Source organism: Aegilops tauschii, chromosome 4, assembly GCF_002575655.3.
Source record: "Aegilops tauschii subsp. strangulata cultivar AL8/78 chromosome 4, Aet v6.0, whole genome shotgun sequence".
Classification (NCBI taxonomy): Eukaryota; Viridiplantae; Streptophyta; class Magnoliopsida; order Poales; family Poaceae; genus Aegilops; species Aegilops tauschii.
The window spans coordinates 385,624,548-385,643,893 of record NC_053038.3 but is presented as its reverse complement, the minus strand read 5'-3'; the positions used below and the strand labels follow the sequence as shown (position 1 = coordinate 385,643,893).

Here is a 19,346-nt window from a genome sequence, read left to right as displayed (position 1 = left end):
AGGGAATGCTTCTGCATGATGCGAGTTGCCTGGAAATTTCTGAATCCTGATTAATTGAGCCATTTTACTCGGTACCCGCTAATAAGGATTACTGATGCTAAGCACGTACATTCGCAACAAATAGAAGTGCTTGGAAGATCATCATGCGCTATGAGTTTCTATGGCCACCAAGTGATCTCAATGCATACACTGTTTAATGATAGAAAGTATGGATTCCTATTTCCTAGTGATAATGCAATTGCAGGTTTGGACTTGTCTCAACGACAACAAAAAGTCTAGTCTTACAAGCTGAAGCGCTCGGCGGACATTCTTGTCTCTCGCCAACAACAATATTGGTCCTCTGAGGGCATCTATAACGGGAGCGCTAAGACGGGATGCCAGGGTCAAAATCCCATCCGTTACGTCTTATTCCCAGCCAAATCCCGTTCATTTATTAGCGCCGCAGCAAAATTAGGCGTCGAGCGCTCCAGCCTTTTCGCTTGACGTTTCTGTTCATTTTTAACTCGTGGAGCGCCTGTTATTTGCGACTTGCGTTGGAGGTGCAGACTCTAGCACAGACGCTTAGCCTAAAATCCTTACCATAAGCGCCTATTTAAGCGTCTCCCATTGGAGATGCCCTGAGAAGAAGAAAGGGGGGAGATTAATCTGGCAACTGCTAACTGATCATCAAAATGATTATGAAGTGCGTTGAGCGAGAAATTCCCAAATGATTAGCTTGGAAGCATCCAAGTCCAACCATAAGAATTATGCCGTGCAGGTACATATAATTGGAGTTGACATACATCGCTCTCGGTGGAGAGATGACTATTTTACAAAATGATTCCTTCCGTGGAAGGACCAGATCACTTAATAAATGAAGAAATGCAGCAAAACAGAAAAAATGGAGTAAAAGTACATGTCTCCGAAATGCTTTCAGCAAGAGGCAGGTTAGGGCGCCGAAATGTCCGCCCATGCACGGCCCATACAGGTACTGTGCATGGGCCGTGCTTTGCTTGCATTCTCTGGATATCCCAGGCTCTCTGAGTTCCAGCAGTTTCAACACAATTGAGCCCAAGTGACTTCAATTGATATCCATTCAGCTAACCATCCGGTTATACATCGATACAAGAGTTTACAATTTTGCAACACTGGTAATTTTTTACACACTGAAGCTTAGGACCAAAGCAAATGTGTATCATGTCCCTGATTTACAGAGTCCAGTTTGTTTTCCCAACTACCATGCTGGAAAGAAAATTGTTTCTCAACCTGAGTATCAGTGAACCATGTCATCTCACATCTTGACTGGTAGACCAAAGTGATATTTGCATACTGCGCAACACCTCTAACCACAGCCGCCATCAGATCATCGCATGCACAAAGTGATGATACCACAAAGAACAAAGCTACCACTCCGAAGATGATCAAGACTCCTCACATAGAATAGGTTGGCATGTAAATTGTGTTGGAATTGAGACTGATTGAAACAGTGCTATGCGCAAACTGGAAACAGGGCATCATATGTCACATCATACATAAAAGCAGAGCACCTGTAAATATCGGTCGCCAAGCCTGTCGTCTGGAAACTTGTTTGTCAGGTGCTCTGTTTTCCATTGTGATCTTCAGCAGTAGGCACTATAGGAGAAAAGTCATCAACCTATAAACAAGACATTGATTGCAATTGCTCAGAAGAAAAAGTTGACAGGTCGTCTACATGATGCAACGAGTCAAAAAAAGTTGTAGAAGGCAACAACGAGGGAGAGTGTAAGGAGAAAGATAACTCAACTACTGAGTAAGGGTGTCAAACGCATGCTCTTGAATACCGTGTGCACGGATTGTGATTATCAAATATCGGTAGTCTCTACAGTTTTTAATGTTTGTAATTTCAGTGCAACACAGCTAGACACAGCAACTACTATCTGAAATATATACAATTCTTGTTGTGTTTGATTCGCTATTCGGGACGAGTACAGTCTATAATTGGCACAAAATTCCAATTGTAGCGCCATGCTAGTATAGCAGAGATGTGATGTTATAGTGAATCACAATATCCTTGATCTGATCTGAAACATATTTGTTGTACGAGGGGAAGTACCTTCAGACAGGAGAGCTCATGGTGTCTTGTGTCCTGCGTGAGGTCTCTCTCGTGTATGGCGGCTCTTCTGGGAACGGGAGAGCTGGATGCCCCTTTCTAGGTCCACCTCCACATGGGCTTGGGCCCTAAGTGATAAGTAGATGGGCTTGGGCCCATACCGGTTCAACACTCCCCCTCAAGATGGGTGGTAGATATCTATCATTCCCATCTTGTCACACGCCAAGTTACAGTCCTTTGTTCCCAGTCCCTTTGTCAAGCAATCTGCAAACTGCTGCCCAGAGCTGACATGAGTAAGGCTGATGATCCCAGCATCAAGTTTCTCCTTAATGAAGAAGCGATCAATTTCCACATGCTTTGTCCTATCATGTTGAACTGGGTTATTAGCAATGGCTATAGCTGACTGATTGTCACACCACACCTTCAAGGGTCCCTTCCTCAGAAGTTTCAACTCACTCAGTAGGTACTTCACCCAGAGCATCTCACACAACCTTTGAGATAATGCTCTATACTCAGCTTCTGCTGTTGATCTAGACACAACCGGCTGTTTCTTGCTTCTCCAAGACACCAAATTTCCTCCCACAAACACGCAGTAGCCAGAAGTGGATCTTCTATCATCTTGACAACTGGCCCAGTCAGAGTCACTATAGCCATCCACCTCAAGATGTCCACTCTTCCCAAACCACAACCCTTTACCCGGAGTCCCCTTCAAGTATCTCAGGATTCTCTGCACAATATCAAGATGCCCACTCCTTGGTTCATGCATGTATCTGCTCACCACCCCGACGGCATATGTAATGTCAGGCCTGGTATGACACAAGTACAATAACCTCCCAACCAATTTCTGATAATCTTCCTTATTCACTAGCTCTCCTGATTGTGCTATCACTTGATGATTTTGTTCAATCGGAGTAGGGGCAGCACGACACCCCATCATGCCCATGTCACTCAAGAGATCCAAGGTGTATTTTCGTTGGCACATAGAGATTCCCTTCTCTGTCCGAGCAACTTCAATGACAAGGGAGTATTTCAAGTTGCCCAAATCCTTTACCTCAAACTCCTTGCTTAGACAGCCCTTCAATCTCTGTATTCCTCCTTATCATCTCCAGTGATGATAATGTCATCCACATAAACAGCAAGGATGGTGATCTTCCGATCGGAGTGCCTGTAGAACATCGTGTGGTCACCGTTACACTGACCATACCCCATACCACGGATGGCACGTCTGAACCTATCAAACCATGCCCTTGGTGATTGCTTCAGTCCATACAAGGATTTCTTCAGCCTGCATACCTTCCCCGTGGTCTCTGAAGTACCAAAACCTGGTGGTATCTCCATGTACACTTCTTCCTGCAACTCACCATGCAAGAAGGCATTCTTGACATCTAATTGATGCAACTTCCACCCAAAGTTTGCAGCACATGAGACCAATATCCTTACTGTGTTCATCTTTGCCACGGGAGCAAATGTTTCATCATAGTCAATTCCATAAGTTTGACTATATCCTCTGGCGACCAATCTAGCCTTGTACCGTTCCACCTTCCCCTCAGGATTCTGCTTCACTGTATAGATCCACTTACAACTCACTGCTTTCTTTTCTGCTGGCAACGTGGTTAGCACCCACGTCTTGTTTTTTCTCAGTGCTTCCAACTCTTCTATCATCGCTTCACGCCACTTCGGATCTTGCTTTGCAACCTTCCAATCCTTTGGGATTGACACAGTTTGAAGGGAGGCAACAAACGCCTTATATGAAGGTGACAAAGCCTTATAAGACACAAAATTTCCAATATCAAGGTCATCACAAGCATCATCCTTTGGTAGAGCCTTCCTTGCTACTTCACCCTTCCTTGCCGCTTCACGTGTAGCCTTTCGCAACACAATGGGCAGCTCCACTGTGTTAGATGAGCTTGCCTCACTGCCTTGCTGCTCACCCTGCACTCTTGCCTCACTGCCTTGCCGCTCCCCCTGCACGTGTGGTTGCCGTCGAGAGTACACCAGGGTATTCGTCTGCCATCGATCCCGAACAGGAACCTGGAGAGCACCAAACTTAAGTGTATCCACAGTTGGCTAGACATGAACCTGCACATCATCACCGGTGAGAGTACTAACTGGAATTGTACCCACAATTGGTTGGACCTGAACTTGCACATCATTATCAGTGTTAATGCCCACAGAATCATCATGAGTACGAGACGCATCCTTCTCCCCCTCTTACCATCGTGCACAGGGTGCAGGTGGTCAAGCTCTGCAAACAACAGACTGAGATCAGTTAGCTCACCATAGAATGGCTCAGACTCCCTAAAGGTAACATCCATACTTACAAACCTGCGTTTTTCAGAGGGACACCAACATTTATACCCCTGCTGGCTAGAAGAGTATCCCAGAAAGACACACTTCACAGCTCGAGGATCAAGCTTTCCAACAGATGGTCGATGATCACGAACAAAGCAGGTACTGCCAAACAGCTTGGGGGAAACAACAAACTTATTATCTCCAACGAGCAACTCAGATGGAGATTTCATACCTAGTATCCTAGAAGGTGTCCGGTTGATCAGGTATGTGGCTGTCATAACTGCTTCATCCCATAAGAATTTAGGCACATTCATGGTAAACATCAACGACCGAGCAACCTCAAGAATATGACGATTTTTCCTTTCGGCCACTCCATTCTGAGGTGGGGTGTCCGGGCATGAAGTTTGATGAAGAATCCCTTGGTCAGCCATGAAAGCCCCAAAATTGTTGTTCACATACTCTGTGCCATTGTCAGTCATGAGCACCTTGACCTGTACCTGAAACTGGTTCTTTACAAGAGCATGGAAGTTCTGAAAACAGCTAAACACCTCATCATTGTGACGCATCAAGTAAATCCAAGTCATACGAGAATAGCAGTCAATAAAGGTAGCAAAATACTTCTTTCCATTCATTGACACTACCGGGCTCGTCCATACATCCGAATGAATAAGCATAAAAGGAGATATGCTCCTAAGCCCCTTACTCACATATGAGGCTCGTGTGTGTTTTGCATATTCGCAAGCATCACATGTCAACTTGCCCTTGCCTATTCCACACATAAGATCTGGAAATATTCTACTCATCTTATCAAAAGATACATGCCCCATCCTACAGTGATGGATCATCGCCTACTTCTCCTTGTCCTCCGTGGTCACAGCACACACCAAGTCTGGCTGCACCTCCTGCACCTCCTGGTCCATGTACCAAAGCCCCCTACGCCTGGTGCCAGTCCCAACCATCTGGCTCGTTTGTCGCACCTGAATCAAGCATTCAAACTTGTCAAGGATCACACGACAGTCTATTTCATCAATGAGAGCACTGAAAGAGACCAAATTGACAGGAAAAGCTGGCACAACTGACGATAACGAGATGTTTGAAGTGCACTTGACTGTGCCAACCCCTACGACAGGCTGATTTGTACCATCGGCAGTTTGTATAGTGCCCTTGTGAGTAGGAGGGTGCTTATTGTAAGACTCAAACACACAGGAATTACCCGCAACATGCTTAGATGCTCCATAGTCTAGGACCCACTCTGAAGCATTCTCATTAGGAGTAAGAGATGCCTTTGTCGGATTACCTTCATCAGTGGAGGCCCAATGAGCAAAGTCTCCATAGGCAGCCTCGTCAACTTCCTTGCCCTTTGACGTCCCGGTGTCCCCTTCAACTACCATATGTACCCTCTGCCCCCCTGAGTTTCCTGAGTAGCCACCTCTGCCCCTAGAAAGTTGCCCCGAGTTCCCTAGGTATCCACCTCTGCCTCTAGCATGCCTACCTCTGCCAGTCCACCCTCTGTTGTATCCCCTGCCTCTGCCACGAGTTGGACATTCCCTCTTCCAGTGACCTATCTCCCCACAAACATGACATTTGTTGGGATCTCCCCACTCCATGCGCTCAGTGACAGCAAATGTCGAAGCCGGCACAGCCTTCATGTTACAATAGTTGCAATAGTCTCCCCACTCCATGTTACCATGGGATCTCCCCACTCCATGTTGCAATAGCCTTCATGTTACCATGGGATCTCCCCACTCCATGATCAAGAGATAGCCTCACCTCCTCTTGAGACATTGTTGCAATAGTCTCCTCAATAGTTGGCAGGAGAGGTTGGTGTAACAGGGATGCCCCCCTTCCATGAAAGCAACCTTTGAGCCCTTCCAACAGTTTCAACAGTTGCAATCCACTTGCGCCCTGACTCGATGCAAGCGGCATCATAGAGTTCCAGAGGATCGCAGTTATCCTGCTCCGCCCACAAAGCCTGCAGTTCTGCCACATATGCCATGTCGTCACCTTGGTGCAGCCGACTGATCTTCCCCTCAATCTGAGCAATTAGCATGAAATTACCCTTGCCTGAGTATTTGGTGGATAAAGTCTTCCATATCTTGGCGGACGTGGATAGTCCCTCCACAGAGCTTCCAATGGGGGGCACCACTGAGTTCAACAACCAGCCAACGTGCACGGAGTTTATGACCTTCCACCTCTTTCCCTCCGCGGTAGTCTTGTCTCCTGGTTCATCAACCGCACCCAATAAGTGCCCATCTAGTTCCTTCTGTTCCACAGCCAGCAATGCCCTCCTGGACCAACTCAAATAATTTGTGGCCCCCTCCAGCTTCATGTCCAGGGGTGACATTTAGAGCTTCTGAGCCACTTCCTGTCGAGGAACAATGGCCCCAGAGTTGGACTCAGCGAGGATCTTAGCAAGCTTCTCGAAAGCCTCAGCAAGACCAGTTGGTTTACTCATCTCCGATCCGGTAATCAACAACAACCCTCAGCAACACAGCCCTACAGCTGCACTGTCCCCTGCACGGTCCCTTTTCTCCCCCCAGGCTAGCAGCAGCACCCAGCGACAACAACAGCAGAGTTGCCCCCTTCACCTTCAGCAATCGGCAGCAACTCACACCCCCTGGCTAGCAGCAGCACCCAGCAACTCAGATGCCCAGCAGCAGCTCCAGCAGCAACAACAACCTCTTCTCCTTCCTCTGCAAACAGCAGCAGTTCCAGAGAACCTTGGCCTCCAACAACAGCCAACCCCCGCAGCAGCTCTCCAGCTCCCGTCCCCTGCACACACGCACAGCAGCACAGCCCACTCTCGAGGAGACCAAGCCGCTCCTCAGCTGCCTCCTCCTGCCGCGCAGCACAGCAGCTCCACCTCTCCTTCTTCCTCTGCCACGCAGAGCACCTCCTGCACAGCCACGCCGCGCCTCCCAGATCCGCCGCCGCCTCGCCGGACGCCGCCCAGATCCGCCGCCGCCTCGCCGGACGTCGCCGCCGTCTCCTTAGGCCCCGCCGTCGCTGGCCTCTGATACCATGTTGTACGAGAGGTGAAGTACCTTCAGACAGGAGAGCTCATGGTGCCTTGTGTCCTGCGTGAGGTCTCTCTCGTGTATGGCGGCTCTTCTGGGAACGGGAGGGCTGGATGCCCCTTTCTAGGTCAGCACCTCCACATGGGCTTGGGCCCTAAGTGATAAGTAGATGGGCTTGGGCCCATACCGGTTCAACAATATTCGATTAAAAAAATCATGTTTGCGTGACACACTAATCTATTTTATAAAATGATGAAGACGACAAATCTTGAAGGTAATCCATAAACTAGAAGCGAACATGACTCTGGCCTATGGTACAGTTTGCTATTATGCAAAACTGGTGAGCAGGAACATTACCCAAAACTGTAATCATGCTATGTGAAGAGGCCCACTGAAATATACTGTAGATGAAGGTTGTTTATGCATCACTATTCACATCCAAGTTTGGGCTTGCCAATTCAACCAATGCGATGCAAATTGTATATCACAAAAATTATAACATGGGAAATTATAACATTTGAAGTTTCTAATGGTATATATTGACGATCTATGACTCGTGTTAGGTTGGAAAAATTGTCAACCTAGAGAAACGGGTAGGCCTTTTAACTGGAAAGGAGGTAGTATCTTTTAGTTGTATACTGTTTGTTTTGTTGGTATCCTTTCATAATAATGTTTGCATCTTATACTACAGAGAGTTCTCTAATATCGGTTAGAAGTCCTCTTTATAAAGCAGAGCTTAGTTGTATTTTTAAGGAAACAAGGATGTATCTAATCGTTCCTCCCGGCTCCTTCTCCCATCCCCCTATTATCGAATCTTTCTTTTTTTCGAAACGGAGGCAAAAGATTTGCCTCTACCTATTAGTTAAGCACAAGAGAATTGCCCAGTTAATTTGCATAAAACTGGGAGAAGACCGTCTATTACCAAATCTTCACCATCCTTGCATCCATCCCTTTTCAAGCCATCCTTTAGAAGTCCTCTATAAAGCAGAGCCTAGTTGTATTTTGAAGGAAGCCAGAAATGTATTTAAGTGTTCCGCGCGGCTCTCCTCACCACTCTCTTAGATCTATCACTATCCCTTTTGAAGGCATCAATAGCAGCCTCTTTGCTAAGAGTATTTACCTAGGTCTTTAGAAAGATACCATTGATTGGTTAGCATATGCCGAATAAGACAACACAAATTGCAGTTCCATAAGTAAATCCACACAAGCCTTATGCCATATAGATAAAAAATAACACCTAAACACAAAAGCCAATATGACTGTTTCATTCTTCAATGAAACTGAGATAAAATAAATATCTATTATTTCTTGATCTCATATGGAGAATTGAGCTTTGCAACTTGTTCACATCCCAAAATATTCCAAACCTACAATGAAATTTTTTGTACTGTCTATCGAATCATCTACGAACAGAGCATATAATTAACATTGACATGTGGAAGGATTGACATGTGTGATACGATAGATGAGCACGAGTGTGCAACCAATCCAGGGCATGCGGCTGCCAGCAAAATTAGAGAGACAGTGCGTAATACCTACAAAGAATACAGGCTCATAATGGTTACCACAGGTTGTGGATTGGTAGCAACAGGGCGCGGCACTTACAAGATACTCATGGTTCACAGGATCTAACATGCAAATGCATATATTAGGTTCTTCCAAAGTGTTAGTTGATAACCACCCTCAGTAAGACCTCAACACTTGCAGGTCGCAGCTATTGTGGTAAGCCAGCAAGGCCTCAATACTTGCAACTGTGGTAACTGGTAAGCCTGTAACAACCCAGCCAAATTGTTGGTGGGTGGTAGCCAAGCTCAACCAACCACCACCACCACCCCCCCCCCCCCCCCCCACCACCACCACCACCACACACACACACACAGATGCAATGGATATGCTTAAAAGAACGAAGGGACAGATCTTCAATAGCACACTTTGAGCAAGGTAGTACTTTTTAACTTCTATCTTCAACTTAGAGATTTGTAGTTCAGATTTTCTTTAGATGTTTTCAGCAAAACTTTCATCTCTTATGGTGGATAGCAGGAGAACTCCAAAACAAAATCAACCCTGCGGGGAGCATCTGCAGTTTAAGGGCAGGGTCCCAGTATAGTAACTATTGGTCACCCCATCACCGAGATGCCAAGATGTTTATGAGATTTTTAGCATGCAATTCCGAAAATCACTCTTAGATACAAGGATCACCTTCTGACATCATCAATTAGCATGAGGTTTAGAACCATATGCAGCAGACTTAAACAAACAGATTATACAAAGCAAAAACTGACAGTTTGCTGAAGGTTTTACACATCCAAGCAACAAATAATAGTGATAACACGATTAACATTGTGTTCAAGATTTTACATCCAAGCAGCAACTGATAGTTATTACTAAGGAACAGATATTACCGCACATTAGAAGAGCTCCTGGAAAACAGATGTCCCCTCCTCAAGAAGAAATAATCAATGCCCAAGCAATTCTGGGTCCCCAACGTACTCTGCAATCTGATCATATTTCACACGCACCATGTCTTTTGTATCGGCATCCTCCACTACTGCAGTCTCTGCCTCTGAATTCTTCTCTACCAGATGCCCATACACCCCCTTGTGCTTCCCACAGAGCACAAGCACTTGCCCGTTTGTCCGTGGCAGGACTGTTTCAAGCATATCCTGCTCCACCCCCTGCACAAGCTCTGACCCATCATCCATCATTATGTCACATGTCGTTGGTCCAACCACATCAACAATTTTTGCCTTCTGCAGGTACAACCTTCTGCTGAACCTCTCATTAACCACTCTAACCCTAATATTGCTCTGTAACCAGCGCACTTTGTTACCAACATCGCGGCTACTCTTTTCTTCTCGACTATCCCGAGATTTTCTCTCTTTCTCTCGAACCTCCCTCTCGGCCCTAAGATCACCAGATCTCTTCTGTCGGGAACTTGAATCCCTCTCCCGGACTCTGTCTTCCTTGTCCCTATCTCTCTTCTTTGCATTTCCATTCTCGGCGGACTTCTTTCCACCATTCTCTGTCGGCTTCTTTCCACCAATAACCCAGTCGCCGGAGCGAGTCTTCTTAGGATCTGCCTCAGAAGGGTCGTAGCCTAATCCCAGCGTACCGGCACGGCGGTTATACTCAACAACCTTGGTATCTTCCTTGTTATTGCGGCCGAGCCCTTTGCCTTCCGACCAGCCGTAACCAGCAAGGAGAGCAGCACCGAAGCCCTCCACAGGCACCTCCTCAAACTCGTCTATACCACGGTGGTCCGGGAGGCTGGCCATGTCTTCCTTGTACCGTCGCAGCATAAGGTCACCGCTGGAGCCGCCATCTCTGGCTGGAGAGGTCGACTTCTTCTCTGATTCCTTGGAAGACTGCGTCTTACCCGGCTCCGTGGCGTCAGCCTCAGCGTCGGCGTCGGCGCCGCGTCGGGTGAGGCCATAGCCTATGTGGGAGGAGGGGTTGTCGGGGGCCTCGGAGGTGTCGAGCACGAATGTGGGGCCACCGGCGGTGGAGGCGGCAAGCGCGGCCTCCTCCTCGGGGGTCGGGAGGGAGGAGGGTTTGCGGGAGCGGTGGTTGAGGAAGTGGCCGGAGTTGGGGAGGGGCGCGATGACGGCGGACGCGGCGCCGGCGGCTAGGGTTTGCGACGGATCGAACTCGGTGACGAATTGCTGGGCGGGGGCAGCGGCCGCGGAAGCGGAGTTGCCGCTGGCGGCGGAGGAATCAGCGCCGGCGGCGGGGCGGGGCGGCTTGGGCGGCCTGAGCTTGGAAGGGATGGAGAAGGACAGCTTCTTCTCCTTCTCCATGGCGGCGGCGATTTGGGGGAAAGCGTGTGGAGGCTGTGGGGGGCGCAGAAACACGAAAAAAATACTAGTGGTACAGGAAAGAACGAACCGAGTTCGTGTGACGTTGAGACTCGGTATCGGCTGAGCCCCCCCAGTGGTCCACTGCAAAGGCTTTCGGTATATTTATGGGTTTGGCCCATCAAAGGTAACAGCGGGCGGCCGGATCGGTGGGCTGGAACAGGCAAATCCGATCAACGGTGGGGTCGTTCGAGCGAGCGCCTGATTGGGCCTGCCCACCGTGCGGGAGGCCACAGGCCTCAAAACCGCTCGCTTATTTCACTGTTTTCTTACCTTTTCCTTTTTTACTTTTTTATACTTACAAATGTTATATATATATATATAAGTTATTCTTCACCCGAGGTAATCTTACGATCACTTCATAATTAAATTACATTTAGAATTCAAATAGTTACATTCCTATTGATTCAGTACGTAAAATTTGGTATAAGAAAATAAAAATATAGGTCATAAGACATGAAAATTTGCAGTTTATGTTCATTTTACACTATGTTTTTACGTCTGTAATTTTACGTAACATAAGATTTTTTTACAGCGATTATATATTTTCTTGCGGTCTCTTTTTACATCAGAAATAAGACAAAACTTACGGAACATAAAATTACGGTGCATTGGTGGTAAATTAGAGAGGGGTGAAGAATAACTATGTCTCACCCAGGGTGACGAATAGTCAATCCCTATATATATATACTACCATATAATATTATATATACTACTTTATCATTATAAATATGTTCATATATTATATATAAAATATTCCAATATATATATACATATATTATATATATTGTATATATATATATATATATATATTATATATATATTGTATATATATATATATATCAAAAACACTTTACATATTTCTTTAAAAAAATCATGCTTTTGAGAAATGTTAAATGCGTATTCAGAAAATGTTTCTCGTGTATAAAAAATATACCATGTGTATGGAAAAAACTAAGATAAAAAATAAAAGTTTCAAAAATGTTATTCATGTTTGTAAATTATTATAAGTGGACAAAAATATGTTTGATGTATACAACACATGTACAATGTGTATGAAAAAAGTAAGTAGCAAAAATTATATGTTTTAAAAAATGTTAACCACGTAAACATGCACATATAAAATATTAAACATATATAAAAAATGTATTGAATGCATCATAAAATTATGATGCGTAAAAAATAGACATTAAAACATATTTCAAAAAAATGTTAACCATATTTTTTCACGGGAAAAACGACTGCTAGAAAAAAAATTGGAACCCAAAAAAAGAATATGAATAACATAAGAGTAAAAACGACAACCAAAAAAGAAATACATGAAAAATGGAAGAAAACAAATCAGAGCCTAGAAGCTTGGTTGCCGTTTTTCATATTATTTTTTTCCTTTTTTCACAACGCGGAAGCAAATCTATGCTAGAAACTTATATGTTTTTCCCCGAGAAGCACAGTTGTTTCTTGCAGAAGCAAAACTCTACTTCCACGAGAAGCAAATCTTCCTCCTCGTGGAAGCACAACTATGTGCTTCTTGCAAAAATAAAATCCATGGTCCCACGCGAATCAAATATGTGCTTCCACGATGCTTCTCGTCAAAGCGCAGTTTTTTCCTTTTCCCCGAGAACCATAGTTGTGCTTCGCAAAAAAAATCCACAAAACCTAGGGAAAAGCAATTGAATACCGGAAAACTAAAATAACCCAAAAAAACCCAACTCAAAAATGCGTACAGAATAATAAGAACTAAATTTAGAGGGAGCACCAGCACAAGACACGCAATGATGGTTGGGCGGTCAACTTGACATGATGACATACTACCAAAAAGTGACCCTTGCAGGAGCCTCGCCAGGGGGTTAACCATTTGTTAGTTGCTTCCGCGTGGGGTACGCCTATCTGCTACCTATTGTGAGGCGCATGGCCGCCTCACCTATAGGGCGTAGATGGTGGGTCGGGCAAGTAGAAAATGTGTTGTCCTGCTGGCGCCAACCAATTTTTTTCTTTTATACTTTTATTTACATTTAAATTTTAATGCATATATTTTAAAACCGAAATTTACATGTCAAATTTGAAAAATGTTATTATAGTATAAAAAAATTAGAGCGGCTTTAAAAGATGTTGATAACTTGTAATAAAAATGTATGGAAAAAACAAAGATAAAAAATAAAAGTTTCAAAAATGTTATTCATGTTTGTAAATTATTAAAAGTGGACAAAAATATGTTTGATGTATACAACACATGTACAATGTGTATGAAAAAAGTAAGTAGCAAAAATTATATGTTTTAAAAAATGTTAACCACGTAAACATGCGTATATAAAATATTAAACTTATATTAAAAAATGTATTGAATGCATAATAAAAACTATGATGCGTAAAAAAATAGACATCAAAACATATTTTTTTAAAATGTTAACCATATTTTTTCACGGGAAAAACGACTCCTAGAAAAAAAATTGGAACCCAAACAAAGAATATGAATAACATAAGAGTAAAAACGACAACCAAAAAAGAAATACATGAAAAATGGAAGAAAACAAATCAGAGCCTAGAAGCTTGGTTGCCGTTTTTCATATATTTTTTTCCTTTTTTGACAATGCAGAAGCAAATCTATGCTAGAAAACAAATCAGAGCCTAGAAGCTTGGTTGCCGTTTTTCATATTTTTTTCCTTTTTTGACAATGCAGAAGCAAATCTATGCTAGAAACATATATGTTTTTCCCCGAGAAGCACAGTTGTTTCTTGCAGAAGCAAAACTCTACTTCCACGAGAAGCAAATCTTCCTCCTCGTGGAAGCACAACTATGTGCTTCTTGCGAAAATAAAATCCATGGTCCCACGCGAATCAAATATGTGCTTCCACGATGCTTCTCATAAAAGCGCATTTTTTTCCCTTTTCCGAGAACCATAGTTGTGCTTCGCAGAAAAATCCGCAAAACCTAGGGAAAAGCAAGTGAATACCGGAAAACTAAAATAACCCAAAAAAAACCAATTTGAAAATGCATACAGAATAATAAGAACTAAATTTAGAGGGAGCACCAGCACAAGACACGCAATGATGGTTGGGCGGTCAACTTGACATGATGACATACTACAAAAAAGTGACCCTTGCAGGAGCCTCGCCAGGGGGTTAACCATTTGTTAGTTGCTTCCGCGTGGGGTACAGCTATCTGCTACCTATTGCGAGGCGCATGGCCGCCTCACCTATAGGGCGTAGATGGTGGGTCGGGCAAGTAGAAGATGTCTTGTCCTGCTGGCGCCATCCAATTTTTTTCTTTTATACTTTTATTTACATTTAAATTTTAATGCATATATTTTAAAACTGAAATTTACATGTCAAATTTGAAAAATGTTATTATAGTATAAAAAAATTAGAGCGGCTTTAAAAGATGTTGATAACTTTTAATAAAAATGTATGGAAAAAACTAAGATAAAAAATAAAAGTTTCAAAAATGTTATTCATGTTTGTAAATTATTAAAAGTGGACAAAAATATGTTTGATGTATACAACACATGTACAATGTGTATGAAAAAAGTAAGTAGCAAATATTATATGTTTTAAAAAATGTTAACCACGTAAACATGCATATATAAAATATTAAACTTATATTAAAAAATGTATTGAATGCATAATAAAAACTATGATGCGTAAAAAAATAGACATCAAAACATATTTCAAAAAAATGTTAACCATATTTTTTTCACGGGAAAAACGACTCCTAGAAAAAAAAAATTGGAACCCAAAAAAAGAATATGAATAACATAAGAGTAAAAACGACAACCAAAAAAGAAATACATGAAAAATGGAAGAAAACAAATCAGAGACTAGAAGCTTGGTTGCCATTTTTCATATTTTTTTCCTTTTTTGACAACACGGAAGCAAATCTATGCTAGAAACATATATGTTTTTCCCCGAGAAGCACAGTTGTTTCTTGCAGAAGCAAAACTCTACTTCCACGAGAAGCAAATCTTCCTCCTCGTGGAAGCACAACTATGTGCTTCTTGCAAAAATAAAATCCATGGTCCCACGCGAATCAAATATGTGCTTCCACGATGCTTCTCATAAAAGTGCAATTTTTTCCCTTTTCCAAGAACCATAGTTCTGCTTCGCAGAAAAATCCACAAAACCTAGGGAAAAGCAAGTGAATACCGGAAAACTAAAATAACCCAAAAAACCCAATTCGAAAATGCGTACAGAATAATAAGAACTAAATTTAGAGGGAGCACCAGCACAAGACACGCAATGATGGTTGGGCGGTCAACTTGACATGATCACATACTACAAAAAAGTGACCCTTGCAGGAGCCTCGCCAGGGGGTTAACCATTTGTTAGTTGCTTCCGTGTGGGGTACGGCTATCTGCTACCTATTGCGAGGCGCATGGCCGCCTCACCTATAGTTAGTAGATGGTGGGTCGGGCAAGTAGCAAATGTCTTGTCCTGCTGGCGCCAACCAATTTTTTTCTTTTATACTATTATTTACATTTAAATTTTAAAACTGAAATTTACACGTCAAATTTGAAAAAAATTAACATAGTATAAAAAAATTAGAGCGGTTTTAAAAGATGTTGATAACTTTTAATAAAAATGTATGGAAAAAACTAAGATAAAAAATAAAAGTTTCAAAAATGTTATTCCTGTTTGTAAATTATTAAAAGTGGACAAAAATATGTTTGATGTATACAACACATGTACAATGTGTATGAAAAAAGTAAGTAGCAAAAATTATACGTTTTAAAAAATGTTAACCACGTAAACATGCATATATAAAATATTAAACTTATATTAAAAAATGTATTGAATGCATAATAAAAATTATGATGCGTAAAAAATAGACATCAAAACATATTTCAAAAAAATGTTAACCATATTTTTTTCACGGGAAAAACGACTCCTAGAAAAAAAATTGGAAACCAAAAAAAGAATATGAATAACATAAGAGTAAACACGATAACCAAAAAAGAAATACATGAAAAATGGAAGAAAACAAATCAGAGCCTAGAAGCTTGGTTGCCGTTTTTCATATTTTTTTCCTTTTTTGACAACGCGGAAGCAAATCTATGCTAGAAACATATATGTTTTTCCCCAAGAAGCACAGTTGTTTCTTGCAGAAGCAAAACTCTACTTCCACGAGAAGCAAATCTTCCTCCTCGTGGAAGCACAACTATGTGCTTCTTGCGAAAATAAAATCCATGGTCCCACGCGAATCAAATATGTGCTTCCACGATGCTTCTCGTAAAAGCGCAGTTTTTTCCCTTTTCCGAGAACCATAGTTGTGCTTCGCAGAAAAATCCACAAAACCTAGGGAAAAGCAAGTGAATACCGGAAAACTAAAATAACCCAAAAAAACCAATTCGAAAATGCGTACAGAATAATAAGAACTAAATATAGAGGGAGCACCAGCACAAGACACGCAATGATGGTTGGGCGGTCAACTTGACATGATCACATGCTACAAAAAAGTGACCCTTGCAGGAGCCTCGCCAGGGGGTTAACCATTTGTTAGTTGCTTCCGCGTGGGGTACGGCTATCTGCTACCTATTGCGAGGCGCATGGCCGCCGCACCTATAGGGCGTAGATGGTGGGTCGGGCAAGTAGAAAATGTCTTGTCCTGCTGGCGCCAACCAATTTTTTTCTTTTATACTTTTATTTATATATAAATTTTAATGCGTATATTTTAAAACTGAAATTTACATGTCAAAATTGAAAAATGTTAACATAGTATAAAAAAATTAGAGCGGTTTTAAAAGATGTTGATAACTTTTAATAAAAATGTTTGCAACAATAAAAAAGACTGTTCCCATGTTTAAAAAAATATGTGTTTTTGATAAAAAAATTGTGCGTACAACAAAAAATATGTGTAATAAAAAAGTATCGTGCCATTAGAAAAATGTACATCACATTTGACTGAGATATTCCCGCGTTTTGCATTTAATAAATGTTATACAAAGGTGAAAAATATTGGTGTAAGTTTTTGTATATTTTCATTAGAAATGTATCATGACATTGTGCAAATTATCTCCACAACATAAAAAAATCATGTAGTTTAAAAAAAATATTTATTGCCATTTAAAATTTACAAAGTGTATTTGAAAAAATGTCACCACATATTTAAAAAGTGCTCAAAACATGTATTTAAAAATTTCAAAATTATATGACATATAAAATTCAATTGTGCGCGGCAAATAGAAATTGTGTACTCACATAAAGTAAACATGTGGTTAAAAAGGAAAATGATTAAAACCAACAACAAAAGGAATATGAAAAAAAATAAAAAATAAAAGTATAACAAAGAAAGAAAGAAATGAAATAAACTATGAAAAACAAATATAAACATAATTTAACGAATGGAAAAATAAAACCAAAGAAAACGCTGAAAAACCAAAGGAATGAAGAAAAAAATGGAACAGAAAAAGTGGGACAAAATGAGGTCTGAGGGATTCAAACTTGGGTCGTTTGTATACTGCATAGAGTTGCTAACCACTACGCAACATATCACTTTACCTTTACAAAGGCGTTGAACCCTAGTTGAGGTAAAAGATCGGAGCTTTTTTTCAGTTCTCAGTATTTTTTTATACTTATTCATTTTTCTTCTTCATTTTCTTCGTTTTTTCCTTTTCTTTTTTATTCTCCATTTTCCCCTTCTTTTTGCATTTTTTTCTTTTTTCTTTTCTCTTTTCCTTTTTCCTTCTTCATTTTTTGTTTTTCCTTTGTTTTTTCTTATGTTTGTTTTCATTTTCACTCTACATTTTCGTACATGTCAAAAACATTTTTTGTAACAAGTGATCAAAATTTTTGTATACACGTTCAACATTATCTGAATGCTATTTCAACATTATTCACAAACTTGTTCAACATTTTCATAGTTATTCAAAAACAATTCAAATACTTGATCAACATTTTTAATACTTATTCAAGATTTTCAAATACTTGTTCAACATTTTTTATATACTCGTTCAACATTTTTTACTACATATTCAACATTTTTAAATACTTGTTCAACATTTTTAATGCTTATTCAACATTTTCAAATACTTGTTTAACAAGTATTTTAAAAATGTTGAACAGGTATTAAATTTTTTGAATGAGTATTTGTAAAAATTTGAACAGGAATTTTAAAATATTGAGCAAGTATTACACAATGTTGAACAAGTATTTTAAAAATGTTGAATAAGTATTAAAAAATGTTGAACGAGTATTTGAAAAATGTTGAATGAGTATTTAAAAATATTGAATAAGTGTAAAAAATGTTGAATAAGTATTTAAAAAATGGTGCATAAGAACTAAAAATGTAGAGTGAAAACAAAACAAACATAAGAAAACACACGAGAAAACAAAAAATGAAGAAGAAAGAAGAGAACCAAACAAAAAATGGAGAAAAAAAAGGAAACAAACAAGAATGAAACAAATCTGATGTGAGAAGATCAAATGCAAAAAAAAACAGAGAAGAAAAATCAAATGAAACAAAAGAAAAAGAAAAAAGAAAAAATGTTGAATAAGTTTTAAAAAATGTTGAACGAGTATTTGCAAAGTGTTGAACAAGTGTTAAAATGTGTTACAAGTAGTTGAAAAGTGTCGAATAAGCGTTCAGACAATGAAGAAAAACGGAGAAGAAAAAAAAGAAACAAAAGCAAAGAAATGAAAAAAGGGAAAAAAGTCGAAAATAGAGAGGAGAAACAGGCACGTTATGCTTCACTAGTTAGCGTGCACGCGCAATGCTCGATAAATCATATGTAAAAATTCACTTGTGTATATAAGAGAATAATTTAATAGTAGTAGTAAAAAATATTTCAAATGTATTGTTGTGTAGATAAGGTTCATTTTCCACCAAAAAAAACTATTCCATTCTCATTTCAAACTATTAGTAGCCGTCTTATATTCTATGAATCTTGAAGAGCAGATTCAAGTACTTAAGCACAACCCCTATTTATTCTTTCTATCTACTCAAGATCTACATTTGTTGTTTGTAATATGATTATTTTCTTACAAATCCAACTTTCCATATTTCTTTCTATTTCGATGTCATCGTCTCAACCAACAACGTTTAGTGCCACAACTATATGGAGTAGTGGAACGATCACTATGACTTGTTGATGATGAGCTTCTTCGGGTAGAAGGCCACATCCAG

General features: G+C 40.8%; 2 protein-coding genes and 1 pseudogene across 6 annotated transcripts; all 3 read right to left on the bottom strand.

The window, feature by feature from the left end:
• Positions 1 to 1,033: 1,033 nt before the first annotated feature.
• On the bottom strand, positions 1,034 to 11,311 carry LOC109741724 (protein MOS2). Of its 5 annotated transcripts, none has more exons than XM_073496785.1 (3): positions 9,780 to 11,311; positions 2,072 to 5,337; positions 1,034 to 1,633 (listed from the first exon to the last, which is right to left on the bottom strand). In XM_073496785.1, the coding sequence occupies exon 1, from the start codon at positions 11,172 to 11,174 to the stop codon at positions 9,834 to 9,836; it is 1,341 nt and encodes a 446-aa protein (XP_073352886.1). In that variant the 5' UTR covers positions 11,175 to 11,311; the 3' UTR covers positions 1,034 to 1,633; positions 2,072 to 5,337; positions 9,780 to 9,833. The 5 variants fall into 5 exon arrangements, with proteins under 5 accessions (XP_073352886.1, XP_073352887.1, XP_020156383.1 ...); XM_073496786.1 differs by having other exon boundaries at positions 1,034 to 1,611; XM_020300794.4 differs by lacking the exon at positions 2,072 to 5,337.
• Positions 2,247 to 3,011, bottom strand: LOC141021902 (secreted RxLR effector protein 161-like). Its single transcript, XM_073497756.1, has one exon. The coding sequence runs from the start codon at positions 3,009 to 3,011 to the stop codon at positions 2,247 to 2,249; it is 765 nt and encodes a 254-aa protein (XP_073353857.1).
• On the bottom strand, positions 6,038 to 6,815 carry LOC141021334 (uncharacterized; annotated as a pseudogene).
• Positions 11,312 to 19,346: the final 8,035 nt, after the last annotated feature.